This window comes from Lissotriton helveticus, chromosome 4_1 (genome assembly GCF_964261635.1).
Source record: "Lissotriton helveticus chromosome 4_1, aLisHel1.1, whole genome shotgun sequence".
Taxonomy (NCBI): domain Eukaryota; kingdom Metazoa; phylum Chordata; class Amphibia; order Caudata; family Salamandridae; genus Lissotriton; species Lissotriton helveticus.
The window spans coordinates 1547585385-1547610139 of record NC_136063.1 but is presented as its reverse complement, the minus strand read 5'-3'; the positions used below and the strand labels follow the sequence as shown (position 1 = coordinate 1547610139).

Sequence of the window (24755 nt, the reverse complement as noted above, 5' to 3'; positions counted from 1 at the left end):
TTTGTTTCGATGTCTCCCCCGCCCTCCAATTCACTGTGTGTTTCGCTATCCACCCACTACACCCCACCCCCTCCGCCCCCAGCACTCTCCGCCCCTTGATCCGTGGTTTCCATACCTCGTGTTTGGTAATAAAATAAAACCAAATAAAAATGTATTTACAGTATGTTTATATTCAAAGCATGGACTACATTGTTGTTTGCTGAAAGTATATTCATAGCGTTGTACTGCTGTCAGTAGGTTCACATAACATTTGCCTGGATGAATGTGCAGCCGGACCGCATGACCTCCACATTCCTACTAATTGTTTCAAGCAGAGGGACAGGTTACTGTGGTCTTCAACACAGGGTCAAGCAGACTTTTTGTCCTCTGACTGCCTCTGCCACGTGCTTCTCTTTTGTTAACGTTCCGTTTTTGGCTCGTGTGCAGCCTCCATCTGTTGCAATCCTTGAAGAATCTTTCTCTGGCTAGACTCTTCCAGACAGGCAGTGGTTTGAGTCCAGCTATGTAGCTCAGCAACGTCTCAAAATATCTCCCTATAAATGTATTGAGAATGGAGACATGTTCAAACAAAAGGACTGGGAAATGGAAGAAAAATGCACGATTGACCCACCGGGTGCCTAAAATGTATCATTGAAGCAGGGCACCTCAATGCATACTAGACAAATATCTCTATTCTTTTTTGCAATGTTATTGCGTTTTTATAGCAATTTCAGGCATTACAATAGCTACAATCACCCTTTACAATCCTAATAGAACGTTAGCACTCTGAAAGAAGACTTAATTTCTACAGATGCATTATTGACCAAAAAGGTTCACATCCATTAGAAACCGACTCCCCTAACAAAACTTTTCAAGTCTTATTCCACATGTTCCTTCTTTTCTCTTCACCGTACTTCATGGTTGATTACAAAGCAATCACCTATGGCCCAAGTAACCCAAAAAGAATCAGAGCAACACTTGTTACTACCAAGAGTGAACAAGGTCTTGGAAAGATTATACTTGGTGGACAACGTGATGGATCCAATTGTACCTAGGTGGGAGTGTAACTTCTCTTTATAAGTGCCTCAGTACTTTTGGAAATCAATGCAACCTATTCCCAGCAGCATAACTCACCTACAGCGATGTAACAGGGACAGTCCGTGCTACAGTAAAGCCATGCAGCTGCACTGACCAGGTTAGCAGCGCAAATGCAATGGCACCCACTCACTATGAGGGACACACCGTCAGTACTACATTTCCCTCAATGTCCTGGGATCACCACTGCTGCAGTGCATTATGACTCATAATGCACTGCAGCAGTGGTGATCCCAGGGTCCCCATGCATTGCTGGCTATCCCGTGAGGCAATGCCACCACAATTCCTTTCCTGTCTCACTCCAGCAAACCGGGGATTAACAGATGGAATGTTGTTCTGCTTGACTGATAGGGTCAATAGGATTGGCCTGGGCTATTTCTGTCATTCGCACAAACCAGTGGCTATGGATGCACGCGATGTGTTACATTGGCAGGAGGCGGCACCACTGGTCTAGCCAAATATAGATGGCCCCACAGGCTTGCCACTACCCTCAGCCTGTGTGTATGCTCTGCTGCTGCTGCAACAAAAAAAAAAGTAAAAAAATGATAGGTTTGTCGATGTGTGCAACACAAAGCAGACACACACAATCACTCAGTGCCTTCTTCTCCAAACAGCAACTGGATGTCCTGAGGGTTGTGTCAAAATGTCAATGACAGAACATGTCTCTTGAGGACCAATCTCAGCCAGTGTCCAAAACCAACAACCGAATAGGTGAATAGGCCTTGCCTCGTGAAAAATAAAAATCAATTTAAACAAGCAATGCAATAAGTCTCGCATTTATGAGAATTTAAGCTATTGGCATTGTAATGACCATGAGTTTTATTCAGGTTTTTAAAATCAAAACATAAATAAAATGAATTATGATTTACAATGTCTGTAGCTCAAACTCAAGTAAATGCGAGACATACTGCATTGCAAATGATAGGCATCAAGGATAATGGGAGGAAGAGAGGGCGGGCGGGTTTAGAATGGCACGGACAACGGGAGGGAGGGGGTAAAGAAGGCACTTAAGCATGTTGTGCCTGCAGTAAGAGAAACTCGATTAAGAAAATAGTGCTTAAAGACTAAATAATAGGCCCAAAGCTTGTTGTCCTCTCTCGGTGACCTAAGACTGACCCACAGACAGTGTGGAAAGTCATTGCTTATAGTAAGCCATACCCATGCTGCCCAGGATGCCTACAGCTTCTTCTACCCCTCGCTCAACCCCCGCTGGAAGAAAAAGGCATCCGAGGGTGGTGAGCTTTTTTGGGATGCATCATTTTTTAAATTTTTCGTAATTTCAGAAATCGAATTTTTTTGCGATTTTTGCGATTTCTTAAATTGCTATAGCAATTAAGAAATCGCAAATTTTGCGATTTCTTAAATGCTATGCATGATTTTTTTTAAATTACGAATTCGCAATTAGGAAGGGGAAAATTACCATGAAGTAAACCTTCATGGTAATTTGTGAAAAGTTTTAAAAATGCACAAAAGTGCATTTTTGAAACTTCTATTTTACACACACACATGCCCTTGGGACATGTGTGTGAGTAAAATGTACTTACGTGACATTTCAGGGGTGCAGGGGGGGTCCTTTGGACCCTCCCCCTGCACCCTTGAAATTGCATTCTCATTTTGCGATTCCTTAATTGCGAATTCGTAAAATGAAAATGCCTTCCCATTGATTCCTATGGGCCTCCAGGCCCATAGGAATCAATGTAATGCGATTCCTTAACTGCGATTCGCAATTAAGGAATCGCAAATAAAGAAAATAAAGAATCGCAAAAACGTTTGCGAATTCTTGATGCATAGGATTTTGCAATTCCTAAATTGCGATTCCTTAATTTTCGCAATTTAGGAATCGCAAATTCCTACAATGATGCATGTGGGTGTAGTTGTTTTTGTACACAAGCCATTTTCACTTTCTCAGCGCACTGTTCTTGATGAATTTTACTGCTTAAGCTGTTTTTTTCTCCCAACTGACTGATAAACTCATACAGTGAGACAGGTCTTGTGGTCCAAGGAGCCACGCGCTCTGCTGAAATTCCAGAATTACCATATGATCCAGGGAGTTGAGAAACGGCGACGCGGATTCACGTTCTGACTTCGGAAGTCGTGTATTTCTATACATCTCCTTAATGTACAAAAATACGTTTTTCGTAGTGTTCCACTGTTATGCATATATTTGCACTCCCAAAAATAGAGCTTCCAGACTAAATAACACCCGTATGGTGTAACAAGCAATGTAAAGGAGCCAGTAGCCATGGGAGGTTACAAATGAAGACACGGTTGTACTAAGGAGAGACTAACAAGCCTATTACCCAATCATAAGCCTGCATTTACAAAGGACAACGGCACAAGCCAATGACAAATGGGCAGAGCTTCTCTTCCATACTCCACTACAGCAGATGCCAGTGCTGCGCATGCGCGCAGACTCAGGCTTGACCTAAAAACCGCTTCTGGCTTATTACTCTTCTTGGAAAAAGTATAGTAAAAGATAAACTTAATTGATAATCTAGAACATTGGAAAGACATGTCAGTAAAAAAGATTAGCTTCTTGTAACATCTACTTATTTGGATACAATTTTGAAAAATGTCAAACAAGAAGTATAAGTGGGTCATTGAATTGGTATACATTGATATTAGTTAAGTATAGAGTCCGCTCATTATCATACTTTTGAAATGTGTGTAAAGACGCATGCCTGTTGTGAGAGATGCACCTCATGTCTTTGAGTATTTGCATTCCTCTCAACGGTAAACAAAAATAAAGTCAAATATTCTTTAAATGGGGACAAATATGGACAAGCCGTAAGCAAAGTAAATTAAATGGGTTGCTGAGAGTTACATACGGGAGTGCAAATATACGCTAAATAACGTACTTGCATAACTTAACATCAGTAAAATCACGATATTGAGGATTAAAGTTTTTAAGCATAAACATTTGCAACTTTACGAAGCATTGCTTCAAAATAGGGTCACAAATTCAGCCACAGGGAAATGCTGAAATTATGCACCCTCAATGTTCGATCAATGAAAGAGTAATATTGCTTGATTCAGAAGGTATGAAACTTAAGATTTTCAAGGAGCAAGATGGGCTTGCTTTAAAGATGCTGAAAAAAATTATAATGTTAAAAAAGCGTGTTCGAATAGACAAGAACAAGCAGAGGAGTCATTGAGAAAAGTGAAGAAACACCTCCACCAATCTGTCACCAAACGCGTTCACGCTGATAGTTAACCTGAATAATAAGTAAATAGCAAAACTACCCTGACAAATCAGACGCCTTAGGGCTGAAATTCGCTTACCTTCGGCTGAAACTGGCGAGCAAACAGCAAATACCTCTGAATGTCTTCTATGGAATATATGCGTTCAATAGATTCTTCGTTTCTTGAATGCAGATCTACTATTCGTCTTGCTATTGCATAGTCTGTTACCTAAAGAAAATAAGTAGGACAACTTCAAAATATGCCACGAGTACGTCAAAGGGCGTTAACAAGATATCTGTTCACAGCTATCGATCAATGAGGAGCACACTTCTAAGGGAACCAGTCGCTCACAAACCTTAACAATGGTAAACATTAAGAAGAGACATCTATTCTTGTTCCTTACTTTCGAGTGTTCGTGTGAGGTCTTGAGCCCTGCACAGACTGCTGTTAGTGGTCGTAGCCATTAATGGAAGGACAACAACATTTTCCACAAAGCACCATTTCATGCTAAAGAAACTTGGCAGTGGTGGTGGACACCACTCTAGTGGAAGGAGAAGATCCCAATCTGGTGGTGATGGGTCATGGAACCAAGATGGTGATTTTTTTACAACCTAGAAGCAGCTGCTTTAACATGTTATAAGGTAACCTAAAAGGTGGTCACACCAGGGCCTGTAGTAAGGACGAAGACTCAAGGCATTATAATTGTAATGCTATCTGTAAGATATTGGAGTATTCATTGAAGAGGGAGAGAACCTACTTCAAATCACAATCCACTGAAGTCACTAAACAAACGTGCTTAACCCTCTGAAAGCTCGGCACAAACCAGTCATTCTTAACTGAGAGGCAATATGTAAAGTATTGATGCAGTACTCGAAGAAAAAATAACGTCAAAACACAAGAATAATCCCTCACCAATTTAGAAACCGAGAATGTGATAGTAAATAAAATGACACAAAAACGACAAAGAAACAATAAGTAGAATCGAAAAATGAGTGTTTAAAGGTTGCATCAAAAATAGCACTATAAAGCTCAAAGTGCCAACAGTGATTATCTATTAATGCTACACCCAGTAAAAGTCGAAAGTTAAGGCCAGCTGAGAGACAGCAGGTTGGATACAGGTACCAAGATTATCCCAGTTGAAAGTTTAAGTTCTGACTTACAAACTTTAATGGAGAAAATTGGTAGTCAACAAGTTGTTGGCAGGGTATGCTGCAAGCTGGATATTAAAGGGGCTCAACCACCAGTCAAGGTCCAGGGTCTGAGAGGCGCCACTCGATGTTCCTATTTACTCAGGGAGAAAGGGCTCTGGAAGCTAAATGTGTACCTTATTGCGACACAACTGACCCTTGAAGTCACCGTTGGAGTCCTGGGTTCAAGACCAACTGGTCCAGTTTTCCTTCAAGTTTCAGAGAGAGTTGCAATCCTTCTGATCTTCACAGGCCCAGGAGTTTTCTGAAGAGAGGTCTGTGTGGTCCACTCTTATGGCCAGTGCCGGCTGTGGGTGGAGGGCAAGCCTCTGTCTACCACTTCACCAGTCCAAGTCAGTTCCTCTACTACTACTGAATTTGGTGCCAGCCTTCCTAGAGACAGAAGGGCGGCAGGCCTAGGTCTGAGCTTCATCTGCCAGTTACAAGGTGGGCAACCACTGAAGTTCAGGAAGGGCATCTCACAACAGAGGAGACATCAGGGGGTCAGATGACAGCTGGACACTATCAAGCCTCACCGTTTTAGCTAGGAAAATGACAACTTTCTAAAAGTGTCATCTTAAAAATGGTAATATAAAATTCCACTTGACCTATAAGTTTAATTTTAACACTTTGGGCGCGGCAGGAATTTCCCTGTGGTGCGGGAACATTCCACGCGTGCGCAGATCGGACGGCTTCCGGCCGTCCGACGCATATGACCACCATGACGGCCGGGGGCTGGCCGACGCATGCAAGGGGTTAAATTACTTTTAACATGAGTCCTTGAACCATTTCTCTAAATCCATCACTTCTTAAATGTAATAGTGTAAAAATCTGGGTGACACTGCAGAAAGGGCAATATCTAACCCACCCCCCCACCCCGCCACCTGTCCAAGACAACAGCTGGGGGGGCAGCCTAATCAATACCTTGATGAGCTTCTCTGCTTAGGCAATAAAACGTGGACAATTTGCATTGGCACAGGTCTTTTCTATTCTCTTCGGAACTCAACCACACCCTGCAGTCACCATCATCCTGAGCCACTGCACTGCCCCATAGGGAACACTTTCCTCATCTGCAGACCCCATCTGTGAGGCTCCTAAACTTAGCTTGCTCACAGATGCAACCCAGTAAGCAGACAGTACTACCATGACCAACAAGGTAATAGTGCCCATTCTGCCCCTTTTATCACATTTCTGAACCACTACTCACGGAAACAACCCAAAAGGACAATGACCAACAGAAGCCATGGGAGCAGCTGTCCGTGTCAAGAGCCAGGCCCCTGGACATCTACGGCCAGGTGAAATCTCTAGTTTAGGGACTGGGAGAAGCCTCACTACCAACCTTAGGACTGGCAAGGAGTCCCCCACTTGCCCCTGAGGTCTTTCTGGACTCACATGTCTTAGAGTGGGGGGAGCTACACCTTCAGGTTAAGGACACCCTCCTTCCACTCTCACTCTTGACATCTCAGGGGTGATATCATAAGATGGGCTTCTTAGCCCAGGGTCTGCACCCTGAGACTGAACAGGTAAAGGCAGTCCGGGACTTACAGGGGGAAAACAAAGCCCCCTCAAGGGTTAAATAGTCATACTGGGATTTTCCTTATGCAGGTCTCCGTTCTTTAGTTTCTGTAACCGCACAGACAGCACCTCTAGGTTAGAAGTGGCATTGCCAGAGTGAGTATTAGGGTGTTCCCAGAGCAGATAATCCCTGATTGACTGGTCCTTCCACTGGGGATTTCATCTGCCTCCTACCCCTTGCTCTACATCTAAGCCTCTAAATTCCATTTGATACCAGTATACTCAGAAACCAAAGCATTTGTGTTGCCCTTGGTGGTGGCCCCATCCTCCTCTCTCACCGTTGATAGCTTGTTTCCCACGATGCAGTCAATTGGCATCTAGGAACTGACAATGACCCCCCTCTGGGCCACTCCTCCTTCCTATTCCTGGGAGACCAAACCCGTAGGATGAGCAAATTCCGGCACATTTGACTGGGTTATTCTGCATACCTACCTTGGTAGACACTTGGAAATCTAGTCTTTCCACAATCTCGGCCTTAGTGGCACAGGTATCCCTTAGAACAGGGACTGCATTCACTGATCTGGTAGAAATAATAACTCCCACCTTCATGGATCACCAGCTTACAGTCTAGATCCACCTCCCAACTATGGGGCACGAAGGCATTTTCTACCCTCTGATCCTGGGGATTACCTCACGGCCACATTGGCCACCTCTCAAGTGTGTACACCTGTGGATGACTTCTTGGTACAGACGGGGTCCCCCTGCTTGTGCCCCAACTGGAATTTGTCAAAGCACTTATGCTGTAAAGAAGGGGATCTGCGTTAATGCCCCTCAGAGCCTTCACCTTTATTGCTAGGAGGAGCATGGAATCTTCCCCCACCAATATTGTCAGCCACTTTTTGGAATGTGTGTTTTACCCTGGACCTCATCTCCCTCTGCAGAGTGGGGCTTGAGTGGTCTTTCTTGAGGTCACTCCCAAGTAACCTTTTCAACACAGGTACTAACCCAGATGCCACTGCTGCAGGTTCCCTGGGAAGAGTGATCTTGGAGTAAATGAGGTGCTGATGCAGTTCTGTAAAGCAATTACTGAACATGTGCTCTCATCAATAGATTGCACAGCCCATCACAGTGACTCACGTTGCTGCTCTCCACAAAACCATCTAGTGCCTTAATGGAGTAACAAACAAAATATACCCAGGACTGGTGAGCCAGTTTCTATTTGTCCTTAAACCTTTAGCCATATTTCTCTGGGGTAATATCAAATTTCACAAGGGCTACTTTTATGGGGACATAACTCATCCTGCCAGCTATATCTAGCGTTGGAAGAGTATCCCTCCTGGTCACTGGCATATGCTTCCAGCTACTTGCCCCCCCAATCCTTCCCTGGGTCTCTGCATGTATAAAGCTAACGCATAGGCTTCAAACCACTTGTTAGTGTCATCCCCCAATACCGAGCTAGGCACCAGATCTTTGGAAATGTTGACTGTTTTACCTCGGGTAGGCACCTCTGTCACTTGCTCCTTCAGTGCCACCTACTATTCTATTGGCTTTCAGGTCCAGGTCTTTCTGGCTCATCTCAGGTGCTAGCAGAATTTTCAGCTCTTACAGAGCCAGATTCCTGTCCTCTTTGGCTCGGTCAGTCTTTCCCTTTTCTCCTCTATGCACCTTGCTGCAGCTGGTTTAGCTCCCCTCTTTTTGCTAGCCAACATTTTCTCCTCCAATGGCCAGTATGGCTAGTTGCAGCTTCATAAATTGCTAGACCCCTGAAAAATTGAAGGACAGACAGTGAGAGAATACACTTCTCCTCGCCCTGGACCTGGTAGGGGACCTCACTCAACTGGGCTCATCCCTCCCCTCGGGGGCCATTTACAGGTCATGCTCTTCTTCCTCCTCTACCGCCTGCTCTTCTTCTGTACCATACTCCTCCTATCCCTGTGAAGTAGACTGCAACATGCGGACTGCTTTATAAGCAATGCGGGCTGTCCAGTACTCAAGTTTCTTGCAGTCACTTGGTAGCTTAAGCTCCCTCTCCTTACACAAGACTAAGTTCCACCACAGTAAAGCTTTCAGTGTTGCTAAGATAACCCTCCACGGTTGCAAAAAATTACAGGTGCGAAATAGAAGGATGGGAGTGACATTCAGAAAAGAAAAAAACGCTCCATTACCAATTCAAACAAAATTGATTTGGTCATCAGATTATAACAAGGAATTTTTGGATTCACATCACTGAATGTAACTGCAAAAAACAATTACTGAATCCCAGCATTAAACACCAATGTACAAAATTTGAGTATTACATGAAGGAGGTGAGAACCCACTTAATCACAATCCTTCTCAGGGTAAACCACTGAAGTCACCAATTAAACCTGGGCTTCACTCTCTGGTAGCTGGGCACAAAGCAGCCAGGGCTTCAAGGCAATGTGTAAATTATTTGTGCAGTTCTCAACCAGTAACAAAGTGAAAACACAGTCCAAGATAATTCTCAAGTTATTTTAGAACAAGGATATTTTAATAATTAAAATGACAAAAATCCACTAAGTAGAACCGGAGATATGAATTTATATGTTTGAATTAGAAATTGCAAGAGAAAGCACCAACCATGGGTATCTAGTCAGACTAGACTGGGTCAAAGTCCAAAACTAAGACTTGCAGAGCGCAGGTTGGATACAGGTACCTGGTTTGTCCCATTGAAAAGTTTATATTCTGACTTTGAGACTTTTATGGAGGAAAAAGTGTTTTTTGATGGGTCATTCAAAGCTAGATTCGAAGCAGAGCTCAACAGGGGGTTGCTGAAGAGTTGGGTCCTGGTGCAGTCATTGACAAAGACAGGAGAGCTCTGAGCAGGTGAAGTTCATGCCTGAGATGGCCTCAACAACAATCAGATGTTGCTCAGTGTCAATCCTGATGAAGCCCCCAACTTTAGGACTGAGATTTTTCTGGAAGTCCGATCGCCTTCATCAGGGAGAACCATCATGCAAAGGTTGACCAGCAATTCGACAGACCACTTCAACAGTGGCTCCAGTCTCGGACGTTCTGAAGGAAGAAAGTTGCCAAAATGTTTCTAAGTCCCACTTCTTGCAGTTTGGAGACAGGAGTACACTAACAATAACCAAGTGTAGAAGGCCTGTTGTGCATCCTTGGGGTTTAGGACGGACTACAACATAGACCAGCAACGGGCCTAGTTGGAAATGGCCAGCTGGGCAAGTGCAGGGAAAGAGGCCTCTGGAAGTTTGTTCAGTCCCGGTCAGCCAACTCACCAATCAAGTAACTTCTGGGATCTAGGGTTCAAGGCAAGCATGTCCAGTCTTCTTTTCAGTTTCAAACAGCAAGGGAGTTATCCTGATCTTCACAGGTCTGGAGGTGTTTTGGGGAGAGGTCTGTGGTGTTGGGCTTTAAGCCCAGTGACAACCTGTTCTTATATTCTGAATAGATTTGTTATCGGCCTTATTAAAGAGATCAAAGGGAAGCAGGGCCTCGGTTTGAGCTTCACCTGGCAGTACCAAGATAGGCATCCAATTAAGCTCAGAATGGGCTGAGGACAACCCTCCAGGCCACCCTGTAAAGGATGGAGTCGCCCCTCCCCACCCTCAGAGTCCTTGGTCTACTGTCTTGGAACCATACACATCTCACCACAGGGGAGGCGACAACTGGAGACACTGGCCAAAAGCTTTTTGATTCTAGGCAGGAAAATGGCAGCTTTCTACAAATATCATCTCCAAAATAGTAATATGAAACTCAAGTTGACTATTAAGTTGGATATTAAATTACTAATGGGGCCCACAACCATTTTTCCATTTATTCCAAAACTGAATTTAGGGCCTATTAACAGTAATAGTGTGACCTGTGTTAACCACTTGAGAATCAGCCTTGCCACATGGAAAAACATTATAGGTTTTTTACTGCCAGGACATGTAAATATACATGTCAAACTTTTTAAATAACATGCACCATACCATATGAACTATTAAGGGTATTTAAAAGAAAGGTTTAGACTTTGTAAAAGATATACTTTGCTAGGTCGATTTGGCTGTTTAAAACTGCACACCCAAGCTACAGTGGCATGCCTGAGACTAGTTTTAAAAGAAGACAACCACACACACAGTCAGTCTCACAGCCTCTCAGATGACGTATGTTAGAAATAGTATCACTCAATAGCAAAATAAAATAGTAATTTAAGTTATGCAGTAGCTTAGTTTAGATCTAATATACAAAGATTTACAAAATACTCACTTGATGAGGTCATCAGTGAGGTCATCTGAGATGTCAATGAAGTCATTCGAGATGTCATGAGTGATGTCACTGAACAAGTCATGAGGTAATAAGCAGTGCATTGCAGGGGTAAAAGTAATATTTAGCTCCAGTAACTAACTGCTGAATTTCAATGGTTTTGTACAAGTAAAATCTGAGCCTAAACAGAACGTCCCTGTAACCTTTATTTTTTTAGTACATTTCAAAGATTTTTTTTAATTGTAACCTGTAACATTTGAGTGTGTGCGAGTGGCTGTGCAAGTTGGTGAGTAGGTTTGTGAGTAGTTTTATGGGTGTGAGAGTGACTGAATGGGTGTGAGAGTGACTGAATGCATGTATGAGTAGGTGTGTGAATCACGGTCAGTGTGTGGGGGTGTGAGTGGCTGTATGTGTTGGTGAGTGGATGTGTGAACCACTATGGGTCAGCTACTGGGTGTGTGAGAGACCGTGTGGGTCAGTGAGTGGGTGTGTGAGTGGGTGTATAGGTTTGTAATTAGGTGTTTGTCTGTTTGGGTCTGTGAGTGGGTATGTGAGTGGTTGTGCCAGTAGCTGTGTGTGTGACTGCAACAGAACTGAACCCCACCTGCCCCTTTATCCAACGAGAGTCCAAAGTTTTGCACAAAATATCTACTCAACTGGAGTACTTTCTACTGGTGAATTACTAAGTGCTATCTCATTGGGTAAATGTTTGTCCGCCCATCCTTTGCAACAAAAATGAGTCACCAAAATCAGGGGGAAACACTGAGAAGCCTTTTAATAAGCTGTCTGTTATCCTGGCATATGGCATAGGAAGACCTGTGCATACTAAAGGGTACGGGGCTGGGCTAAATGAATGAACCTTCCAGATGGTTTTACGCATTTGAATACTTGAAGTAATTTAAAGTGAGAACCATGGACTCTGCTCTCACCAGTAGAGGCCAAGAAAAATCAATTCTCAGTCACTACAGTTTGTGCTCTTATTGATCAATGGTGCACTCATCTCTGGTAAGGAATTCATATGGTCTTTCAATGTGGATCTGCAGAGAGAACACTCTTGCTTTGTCTTCCGCCAGGCCCAGGAAATTGGGATAATTTGTCCTTTATGTATGAGGGGGGGACCGGACTCCTGATCAAGGATGTCCTGGAGCCTACCCGAGGCATCCAGTGTGCAAAGGGGGAGCCTCAATGCCCCCGTGGCCCCTTCTGACTCCCTGCCTCCAGCAGGATCTGGCATTGCTCCTGCACACAGGGAGCAACAGCAATTCTTTCATCTGTTTTCCTGCAGGGTTAATAGCGGGCAGGCAAACTGATGAGAAGTCTGTTCACAGGGAATGAGAGCAGTTTCTGTGCTCCCACCAGCTGGTAGTGGACTTGCTGTTTGCTCTCACTTGGCAGAAGCGGTCAAAGCTCCTCCCAAGTGAGAACAAACAGCTATGTTCTGAGGGTGGGCACCCCAGGATATAGAGATCCAGCCCTGGTGAGGGGTTCCCAGAGCATTTAATGGCTCCAGGAGGGGCCACACAACGCCCCTACCTTCTATTGCACAAGGCCAGCTCTGGGGAGGTGGTGGTCCCAGGCTGGAAACTGCCTATGAGGGGGGCCGTGCAACCCCCTCCCACATTTATTTAACCCATACCTAGAGGAGGTAGTGTCTCCTTAGGCCAAATACGGCCCAGGAGGGGGCTGAGTGGCCCGCCTCCCCTTGTTCTAGTCTCCTGACCTGGGGAGGTGGCGGTCCACGGTCCATATTTAAACATCGGAGGGGGGTCCATGTGGCCCCCTCCTTTTATATTTACAGGCTCCAGTGAGCCGAGGGTCGCCGGGGCCATTAAAGGCCTGAGGAGGAGGGCCAAGTGGCCTCCCCTCCCATAATGCATAAAACCCCTGGGAGGTGGTGATCCCTTAGGGTATTACTACCCAACCAGATGGGGCCCCCTCTCCTTTTCTTTAATAATTTAGCCATGGCACCTAGGGCCCGTCCAACCCAAGGGCTGAAATAAACAACAAGTGTGGGAGACCACTTTATTTTTGCACCTGACAGGGTCTGTGGGAGACCCCAGCACTAGGGGATCAGGGTATTGTTACCCTTCTCCCTTTGTTTATTATTCACTACTTTTTTGAGACTCTGCTGAGGCATTCTCTCAAAACGGCTGCCAAAACCTCCTGGTTGAAGTGTTTTCAGCCAATCAGATTTCTCCAAGAGATTGTGAGTATTCATGAAGTTTTCGTGATGCTAGATCAAGGAGTTCGTTTTTCTTCAGATATCTTAACCCTTTCCATGCTCATGACGAGCTCAGCTCGTCATGGCATATACCTCTCAGGTGCTCATGACGAGCTGAGCTCGTCATCACCACACCCGTTTTCGTTGCTGTCCAGCACAGCAGGGGAAACTATCAAGCAGCAATGTGGTTAAAAACTACTGAACTATTTACATCTTATAACAAAAAGGGCTCTTTCTAGACCAAAAGCTAACTTTTATCCATCCAGAGGTTCGGTCTGTAGTAATATTCAAATTCCCTATGGGAATTAACATGGGAAATACACCCCCCCTTTTTCTTGGCTCCCGCATGATGGATCACCCTGAAACTTTCCAAGCACAAGAGGACCCAGCAGCACACTTTTTGGGAAAACTTTTTAAAGATTCGTCAACCGGGACAAGCTGCTGTACTACCAGATTAGAGCCACATCCAAAAGAGATAAACCTGCCTTTCCACTTGCCCCCCAGCCTAATGCTTTGCTCAAATATATCCAGTCCTCCTCTACCCCGTAACAAAATGGTCACAAGGTTATACGCTCAATCTTGCGGCCTCCTCCACTGACACGGAGCGCGCCCACGACGTGTGGGGTGCAGTTCTGGAGGGTGGTCTTTCTGTTGCGTAATGGTAATACTGCTGCAGCCAAACCAAGCCTCTCTCCCCAACTATCGGTTGTGGCTCATATATTTTTACTACATACACCAACTCAACCATAACCCTGTAATGTTGCAAAAGATGGGACTGATGGACAGTGACAGATGCACGTGCTGCTCTGCTCCTGGTGAGAGCTTTGTGCACCTGGCTTGGTCGTGCCCCACGATCTCAGATTTCTGGCTGGATGTGTGCTCCATAATCAGCGATATTACACTAGAGCATATCGCCCCTGCCCCCCTACTCTGCCTCCTGGCTCACATTAGGGACACCTCAGACGCTAATTGCAAATTTGCAATGCTACTGGTGCTCGCCAAGCGTCGGGTGGCAATCCACTGGGGCCATAAACATGCACCGCTGGCCAGACACTGGCTAGATGATGCTGCACATTGCCAGACACTCCTTGGTGAATTCTGGGACCTGATGCCTGCGGCAACTAGACCCCCCAGATATATGGGGCCCTCTCATTTCCTAACTTCACAGACAGGCCAATCCTGATTAACCTACTGCAGATTCCCCCATCTTTGATGTCCAGATTACCGACAATAGCCCTGATGAGACTGCCCCCTGATGCCGGACAGACTATCTACACCCCTGCTGATATATCGGTCATGTATCATTTTTGCCATGCTGTGCCTTGGTACATCATGGTTGTTATTGGTTTAGCAGTGTCATCTATATTTGTGAATGTAACAATTGTTCTACTACTCGATGGAATGGTAACCTGCATCATGCCTTAATGTTTAATAAAGGTTTTTGACAATCCCCCCCCCCCCAAAAAAAAAGACTTAACCGGATCCAAAGATATCTGCCAGTCAAAAAATGCTTTTCCTATAGAAACTAGGTCCCAATTAAAATTACCTACTGGAGATATTTCCATCTCCTACTGGCGGTAACTAGTAGGTAGTTCTAGTGTTCTAGTTTGGATCCAGATTCTAAAGGAATAGCATTTTGACGAATCTTCACAAAATTTTCTAAACTAGTCTACAACTCACTTCAGCTTTTGTCTGGAAAGTATTGAGGTGATTCTATTACAGGACCGGAGGCTTCAGATTATGCTTCTCAATCTTTACTGCATAAAACACAGCAGCCAATGAAAATGTATATTTTCAGTAAACATTAACAATAAACTTCATTACCCATGAACACCCATGAGTATAGGCACGCCCCCACAGTCCATAAGAACCCCTTGCGTGCTCCCATCATCCTCTTTCTTTGCTGCTCACAAGCCAGAGTTAAGTGTACCTTCCCTGTCCCCTCACTCTGCTTGTCGCTTTGGGGGTGTCTTGGGAGAAGTTTATGTGTATTAACTGACTAATGCGGGTGGTTCCGCTTATGGATTGAGGACTGGGGTGCTCTCTGGTGTGATTTATATTTAGTTTGTGTAATTATTGGCCGGTTCGAGCGCTCACCTTGCGCTTCCTTGATTGGGCCGTCTTCTTCCAGGGGCTGCTCCCGTGGTGGAGCGAGCGCCTGTCAGCGCGCGGCTTCCGCTGTGAAGTGCGCGGCTTTCAGCGCGTGTTTTCACGGTCTTTGACCGGCGAGGGGCATTCCGCATGCATCACTGGGGCCCGGTACCGGCTGCCTGAAGGCGCGTAGAGGCTTCCCTAATGCGCCCTGCGTTCAGGCCGGGTGGCTCACGGCCGACGCGCGCGCCCAGAAACGCTGACCATTTGGGCTGGTTTCTAGTAGGATTTGGTCGCGTTTTGGGCGGCGCGCCTCGGCACGTCTCCCTGGCTTCCTAGAACGCACGTTTTGCGCGTTCTACACACCGGCTTGCCTCTTGTTCGATCACCTGTGCTGGGTGTGTTATTTTGAGCGTCCAGAGTGAGCACACGCTCTATAGATTAAGGACCTTGGCCACTGGCCTTATTGACTACAGCTTTGCTGAGGGGGTTTGGGTACAGTTGGTGTGATAATTACTTGTTGTGTGCAGTGGGCTGACCCCCCCCCACCACCCCCATATACTGCCAGGGTTGTTTCCCTTGTTCTCTTATCATTTCAACACCATGGAAGAATGGGTTCAGTACCCTGAAGATGGAGAGGCAGATGGGGAGGAAACTAATGAAGGACAGCAGGAGGCTGTCCTCGAGGATAACATTGTAGAAGCCTTGGATGCCTCGGTCCAAGCTTCAGTGGATAAGGCCTTGGACCGGAAGGTCCCCCAGACTGTGCAGCAGGCACTGGCAGTGGCCCTACGCCCCATTCAAAAGCAATTGAAAGCTTTTGCTAAGCGCCATGGTTATGGGAAGCGCAAACAGCAGAAGCGCGATGTTCCCTCTACCTCGGCTTCAGTTCCTGAGGAGCGGCAAATGTGGCCGCATGCGCAGTCCTTAGCTGCCCTACCGGTCAAAGATGTCCCTACTCAGCCACGTTCTGGAGGCAAGGCTACAAGTAAGCGCCTGGTGGTAGTGGACACGGATACCACCACCACCACGAATACAGATACCAATACGGATACTGATACTTCGGAGGAGCAACCTCCGCCCCCTAAGAAGGCCAGGCCGGCTCCCAAAGCGGTGGAGGATAAGACCCCTAAGGCCTTTCAATTCGACCCTTCAGACATAGTTCACCCTCGGTCTTCGGACTGGGTTCCTCCACCTGATGTGTCGGATTATATTCATGACCACCTCCGGAAGAGCTTCACCCGAGAGGTGCGCAACCGACTGCGGTCGGAATGCCCGCGTCCTGATATTCCGGACTGCGTCGCTGACACACCGGAAATAGACGCAAGTATGCTGACATTCCTTAAGAAATTTTCCAAGGATCCTAAAAGAGGGCTTGACAGGGCCTGGCGGGGCTGTCAGGACAAAATGCTTGATGTCATAGGGCCCCTAGCGAAGATCCTAGAAATGGCCTTGGCGGCCAAACAAGGGGCGACTCCAGTGGATCCTGACATCCTGGCTGAGTGGACTCAGCGCGCCATTTGCTTCCTGGGCAATGCGAATTGCGCTGTATCTTCGGAGCGGCGCAAATCCTTGCTGATGCGCATGGACAGCAATTTAACGGAACTGGCGGAGGCAGAACCGGGCCCTCTGGCCGGGGGGTGTCTCTTTGGAGACAGGTTCGTGAAGGATGTCACCAAGTATGTGGGCACCTTCACCGCATTGGATAAAGCCCAGAGTGGTATTAAACGAGCCCTAACACAGGGTGTTTTCAACAGGGCCGGGCGAGGCGGGGGTCGCTCGTCAGGCCGAGGGTTCCAGAGAGGCTCCCAGAGAGGTGATTTTGGCCGTGGCCGCGGCGAGTGGGACTCTACCCGCGGAGGAACCTTCTACCCATCGCGAAGAGGCTTCAACAAAGGCCGTTTCCAGTCGGGAAACAACAGGGCGAATTTCAAGGCCCATCAAAGTTCCGGTGAGTCTGACAGATGTGTCTTTCCTTCCTTTGGGGGGTCGCACCCAACATTGCCTGCCTCAGTGGCGAGTGTTGACCCAGGATGTTTGGGTCTTGCAGACTGTTCAGGGATTCAGGCTGGATTTCTACTCCCCGCCTGCGCAAGCGTTTCCCCCGCCACCTCTCCATTTTTCCCAACTAGATCACAGTTTTATAGAGGCAGAGGTGGCAGACTTGCTGAGGAAGGGCGCGATCGCTTTTTGTCAGAGAAGTCCTCGCGGCTTCGCCAGCAATGTCTTTCTGGTCCAAAAGAAGGGAGGGGGCAACAGGCTTGTGCTCAACCTCAGAGATTTCAACCAGTTCCTGGTGTACAACCATTTCAAAATGGAGGGTATCCACATGTTAGCGGATTTGTTACAGGAAGGAGATTGGTTAGTGCGTTTGGATCTAAAAGATGCATATCTTTCTATTCCAATTTTTCCTCCACACCGCAGATTCCTGCAGTTTCAGTGGAACGGCCGGTGGTACGAGTACTTGGCTCTTCCTTTCGGTCTCTCCTCGGCTCCCTGGTGTTTCACCAAGGTAATGAAACCAGTGGTAGCCTTCCTCAGGGAGAGGGGTGTGCGCATGATCATTTACCTAGACGACATTCTGATCATGGCTCAAGACAGGTCAGTGTTGCAACAACAATTGACCATGACTATTTCCTTGTTACAAAGCCTGGGGTTTGTGATAAACCTAGCGAAATCAGTAGTGATTCCATCTCAGGTGATAGAATTTCTGGGGTTCACGGTCAACTCCCTCACGGCGCAGCTGCTTCTTCCGCAAGCGAAGTTGAGGGACCTAAAGAAGGAGATCAGGAAACTGTTGGACAGTCAATTGGTCTCGCTCAGAACTTTGGCCAGGATTGTGGGAGTCCTGGCGTCCTCTATCCAGGCAATTTTTCCAGGTCCTTTGCACTACAGAGCCCTCCAACGTCTGAAGATCAAACATCTTCAGAGGGGTCTCTCGTATACGGACTCGGTTCCGCTTACGGACGAGGTTCGGCACGAACTCCAATGGTGGCTAGGCCACGTGGATGCCTGGAACGGCAGAGCGATCTTCGGGTCGCGACCGGATGTGGTAATCGAGTCGGACGCCAGCAGATGGGGCTGGGGCGCGCGCTGTGGAGAGGTTTCCACAGGCGGCAGATGGTCATCTCAGGATCTAGAACTTCACATAAATTGTTTGGAATTACTGGCAGGATCGTTCGCGGTCCGCACGTTATCCCCGAAGCAGACGTCATGTTGCATCCTCCTGCGCCTGGACAATGTGTCCGCAGTGAGGTATATCAACAAGTTGGGCGGCACGAGGTCGTCTCTTCTTGTACAGATAGCCAAAGAGTTTTGGCAGTACTGTCTACAGAACCAGATATCAGTCATAGCGGAGTACATCCCGGGTCAGGCCAACCAAGTGGCAGACTGGCATTCCAGGCACTTGAGGGATTACAGCGACTGGAAGCTGCTTCCCCAGGTCTTTCTCTGGTTGCAGGCGATTTGGGGGCCTTTTCAAACGGACCTGTTCGCCTCCAGGTTGACGTATCAACTTCCCCGGTTCTTCAGCTGGAGACCGGATCCGATGGCAGAAGCGACGGACGCATTTCTCCAGGATTGGTCGGAGGGGACCCAGTATGCATTTCCCCCCTTTCTGTTGATTCCCAGAGTAATGACTCATGTGATACGGCAAGCGGCGGAAATTGTCATGGTGACTCCGTGGTGGACATCACAAGCGTGGTTTCCCAAGTTGTTACAGTGGAGCTGCGACCGCCCCCGGCTACTGCCGGATTTGAAGTGGTTGTTGCAGGGCCCTCGTCAGGAACAGCACCCGTTGCTGTTGGAGGGCAGGTTATCCCTGATGGCATGGAGGCTTTCAGGGGACAGTGGCAAATGCCAGGAATTTCGGACAAGGCTGCTGACTTTATCAAGCAGGCTTGGGCACCTTCCACCAGGAAGCGATACTCCGCTGCCTGGAAGAACTGGGTGGATTGGTGCGTGGGACGACGTCTGGATCCCGTGGGGGCAGGATTACCCCAAGTGTTGAACTTTCTATCCGAGAAGGCGGCAGGTGGCCTAGCGTATCGTTCGGTCAACAACTTTCGCTCAGCCCTCTCGGCGGGGCATGCCCTGGTGGATGGTAAACCAGTAGGCATGCACCCGGTTGTTTGTAAGTTGTTGAAAGGCATCAGGGTGGCCAACCCTCCCAAACCCAAGTATTCAGGTTTGTGGGATGTCTCAGTGGTGATTTCTTTGCTCGACAGATGGCCGGTTAATTCTCTCCTGTCCAGGAAGCAATTGTGGGCTAAATTAGCCATGTTGCTTTGTCTATCCTCTTGCAGAAGATCTTCAGATGTCAGAGCGCTCGACGTAACAGGTAGAGTGTTTACCCCAGAGGGGGTTTCTTTTCATATTACAGGTCGTACTAAAACAATGTCTCGACATATATCTTATAATGCTTTTCCTGACAATGAAAAACTATGTGTGGTCCATTGTTTGAAGACCTACGAGGAATGTACGAAGGCCTTGCGGCCGCAGGGCTGTTCGCAATTGTTGATTTCTATTCAAAAGCCCTTTAAACCAGTGGCGGCTGCCACTATTGCTAGATGGCTTCGGTTCATTATGAAGGAAGCTGGTGTTGATACGAGTATTTTTGGTGCTCATTCAGTTAGAGGCGCGATGGCGTCCAAGTCATATGGTTTAGGATCCAGTATCCAAGATATTATGCATTGTGCAGATTGGTCCTCTGATTCAACGTTTAAGACGTTTTATTACAAGCCGGTTGGAGATATTACTTCTGTGGTATTTAAACAGCGTTAAACTAGCATAATCTGAAGCCTCCGGTCCTGTAATAGAATCAAAAATTTGCTAGCATTCGCGACAAGAATTTTCAATTCTATTAAGGACACGGAGGCGAGGATTATCCCACCCGGCTTAATGTACTGTATGTATTAAGCTTACCCACCCTTTTATGCAAGAATTACGGGGTGTTGTTTCCTTTATTTCAGGATCAGATAAGAAGTCGGATTAATCGACTCCGGAGGTCAGGATGTTCCGCCTGAAGATGTTCTTCCACGTTGGAGGATTGTGACTGTTCAAGTTTTGTTGGACTTGTTTCGCCTCAAAGAAAGAGGATGATGGGAGCACGCAAGGGGTTCTTATGGACTGTGGGGGCGTGCCTATACTCATGGGTGTTCATGGGTAATGAAGTTTATTGTTAATGTTTACTGAAAATATACATTTTCATTGGCTGCTGTGTTTTATGCAGTAAAGATTGAGAAGCATAATCCTCGCCTCCGTGTCCTTAATAGAATTGAAAATTCTTGTCGCGAATGCTAGCAAATTTTTGATTCATCAAGCATATTTCTACCCTGCCCCTTGCCTTTTTTTTTAAAATGTTTTTCGTGGGACTCCTTACGCCCTTACCTCTCCCTACCCCCAAGCCCTAAAATTACCTGGACCTTATTTAGCATTTATCCACCCGTGAATTCTAAAATTACCCATATCACCCTGTATCTCAGCTCACACCCAAACCATTTGAAGAAAAAAACAATTATGTTATGTAACAAACAAATACTTACATGGTAGAGGATCCGTTGGAAAGGCGTTTTTTGTCAGTCGTCTTTCACAAATAAGAAGAGCGTCAGACTTTCATGACTAGTGAGCAAACATCTATGTTTAATCAAGCACTGCAGTCTACCAATTGTAGTGGTTATATCACTGGTACTGGCAAGGCTAATTTTGAATGACAATAAGGTACCTACTAAATGGTTAGTTCATGCACTAGAAAAAATTAGACTTTGGTAATGCTGTGATATTGATTCTGAACAATGCTTCACTGGACGGATCGCAGTCGCTTCTCAGTTTTGTAAGAGTGGGTTTAGGCGGAGCACAATAGCTACTGAAATTTGGGCGGGTATATATGACTTCTTTATTTTTGTGGAAAAGTAGCATATGTTGGACAGCACTGTTTTTTCCACCCCACCAATGAAGGGTGGAAGAAAGTCAGACTAAGAAGATATCCATTCCTCTTAAAGACTAATCTTCGCTTTATGAAAATATGTTGGTGATAAAATACAGGCAGGGTACATCAACATAGTGGCATTTCTCAAAGGTTACACTGTTAATTTTGAATCCAGCCAATGAAGGATGGAAAGAGGGCACTGTAGGGCCCTTCAAACTTTTTAGGTCTGGTGCTAACCAAAACCTGTTGATTTGACTAAAATTGCATGTATAATCTACTTACTTAAAAGGGAAGGTCTTTCAGCCATCTCTTTACATTACTTAGCTGAAAGGTACGTGGTTGGCGGAAACTTGTTTTGTTTTAGGTTAGTGCCTCAATTATATTCAGATTTTTTCATTTGTGACTTGCCATCACTCATTGTTCCCACTCACTAATTTCGAATACATTTAATTTAACTGGTTTCCCCTTAAGTCCTGTAATAGCACCTAATATTCTATTGAAGAATGTATTTCTTTTCATCGCTCGTTCTGACCACATTTCTGATTTACTGAATCCTATTGATACTCTTCTGGTAGGTATAGATCTGTTTAGCCAGTGGTTCGCCCCACCTTATCGTTGGAGTAAAGATCACTATTCATGGAATCTAATAACTGTGCTCTCATTCCAAACCCCTCGCCCCATTAATTCAAGCTACATGGATAATTTGGTGAACGATTATTTTTCCTTGATTGATTTATATTCATTGGAGTGATCCCCCTCTAGCCTTACATGTTACCTCTGCTTTAGACTCGTGCAGATCCAAAGGCTTTGACACTATTCGGCCTAATTTCTCTATACATCTAAAATTGCACATTTTCATTCACCAGGTTTATATAAGGACATATATAGACCCCGAATAAGGGGGGAACACCTAGAGTTAATGTAATACTCACACGGTCCTATTCAAATCAGCATATTCCAGCGTTAATTTTCCTTGGTATGTATCTACTGCGGCTTTCTGCGGAACTCAAACACCAAACAACGGCTGAAGTTGGGGTGGACTGCGCGGAAACATCACCTATTAGTACTGGCATTAGGTGCTAACCTACAGGCCCCCGTGGTTTCTTAGGACATTCTTTCAGCTGACTCTTCATCCATTGGTCTGCTGCTTCATTCACATTTTGCTTTTGCCCACCACTGCATATTGAAAGGGGCCATGGGTCAGTCTATTAAAGCCAATTTCACTTTGAGTGACTGCATTTTGCTCTTTCACAAGGAGCACCCCCACACACAAGGTACTTCCGGTGTTTTTGTTTTTACTTTATTATTGCTTGAATGTTGCCTTTGTGTTGAGAGCCTGATGTCATAGCAGGAAGTTTTTGATGTAACCAACGTACATTCCAGCCTCATGCCAATGTGTTGTAAATTGCTTTTGGAGTATCTTGTTTATCAGAATACTGCAATATCACAGCATAACAGATTGTTTCCATTTGAAACTTCTGGGTTAAGTTATTACTTCTTGTTTGTTCTTTCTTTGAATGAAAGCGGCGATTTATTCTGCACAGCTGCAAAACCACTGGCAAGAAGGTGCATACTTTTTGCATGGTTCATGAGTCAGCTCAATGAAGTGAAGGATCAAATTTGAAAATTGGTATAATGCAAAGGCCCAGCCACCTACTGAGGCAGACACTTCACTACATCTAGCCAGACCTTTCTGTCTGTCTCCACACACCTGATCCAAGGTTCTGAAATTATTTTGATCTCTAGTGTTGTTTTTGTGAGAGAGACTGTCCATCTTGGAGTGTAGCATGGCTTCTTACTACTAAGCCTTAAGAGTGCTTATTCACCTCGAATCCATCAAGAAGTACCGCCTCATGTCTCTGCACTTACATCTTAACATATAGGAATGATTTTATGTGGGATATTGAGAGATGGATGTGAGTCCTTTTAACAGTTTTTGACAATGTGTTCAGGAAGAAAAAATGAATATTGGGGTTGCACACCCACTGTCCTTAACCTGCTGTTTATATGTTGTGAAGATTTGTTGTTGGTGATATCTGAACAGGTGGTGGAAGTAGTGAGGATGCTTGATGGGAATTTGAGGAGCAGCTTTTCACTTTGTTTTTCTGATTACATATGGTCTACCACATGCACTCTTTGACAGAGGTCTGATCAAAATGTGTAAATGTCAGTTTTAGCTTTGCATACCTGTATGGAACGCATCTTGATAGTTTAGGGTATGTACAATTGTCAAAACAATAGTGTGGACAAGTGTATGGTGCTATTTGTCTTCCTCTGCTCAGCCAGTGCTTGTTTAGGTTCGACCTGGTACTCCCTTCCTAAAAATAAACATCTGGAACACCAACGAGGGGGGATATGTGACTGGACACTTAGAAGGCTTCCCCCATGTCCTTATATCGAAAAACGTTCCCAGTGTGTAGCCAGTCCAGTTCTTGCAATCAGTGGCAGCACATATGGACGATTTCCCACCTTACATTTAGTGGGATAGTGGCTACTTGCATTGCAGACCTGAATGTGTAGAGATTCTAGCCGCCTTTCGGCTATTGCCACCTTTACGACTCCACTGAATTTGCAAAATGGTCGACTGACTATCGGCTAGCTGATGTATGGGGATGGGGGCTTGTGATTCACTCAACGCTTGTGATTCACTCACTCACTCAACCCAGGAGTAATCATTTAATCACCTGTATAGGATCTGTAGGACCACTTGGATATGTTATTCTTCCTCACAGGATAAGTGGAACATAAGACCAACATATTTACCTAGAAAAATAAGTTTGACCTCTGCCAATTTTTGTTAATGCCCTGTTAGGGGTCGCAATGTTCTTTCATAATGAATTAGTGCATACATATAGCCTCCATGCAGGCCAGTGCAACAACAGTGCAGATTAGAGAAGCAATCAGACTACATAATAAATAATAGGCAGGGTCAAGTGGAGATCTGGTTTCACCAGTGACCTAGAAGGTTGTTTTAAGATCAGGCTGCTTAGAAGAGAGTTGGACCGTAGAAACGGATTAGCACAGAACTCTCCCAACTTGGCTGCTTAGATCGCATGAAATTATCAGATATCAATGATAATGGCCAGGTGGTAGCCTTGGTGGAATGACTACAGTTCTTAGATTTCCTAGAGAATACTGATAGATACCATTGGGAAGGAGAATAATGTAGGACCCACTGTTGCAGGAGTGGGATGACCACAGTCAGAGACCAGATGGGTAGTATTGCCTTTACACAGTCACGAATACGTGAGATCCTTCAAATTTAGTAGAAGCCTTTAGAAACTTCATGGATGACGCAGGAATTCTTGGTGTTTATCTAGAGTAGAGGGAG

The 24755-nt window shown here is 45.7% G+C and overlaps 1 protein-coding gene across 1 annotated transcript in view; it reads right to left on the bottom strand.

Annotated features, from left to right (window-relative positions):
* LOC144827590 (maternal DNA replication licensing factor mcm6-like) overlaps nucleotides 1–24755 on the bottom strand; it is a 520545-nt gene that overhangs the window by 99920 nt on the left and 395870 nt on the right. The window contains exon 12 of the mRNA XM_078685842.1: nucleotides 4357–4485. Coding sequence (XP_078541968.1) covers nucleotides 4357–4485 — 129 coding nt within the window. The remainder of the gene's footprint in view (nucleotides 1–4356; nucleotides 4486–24755) is intronic.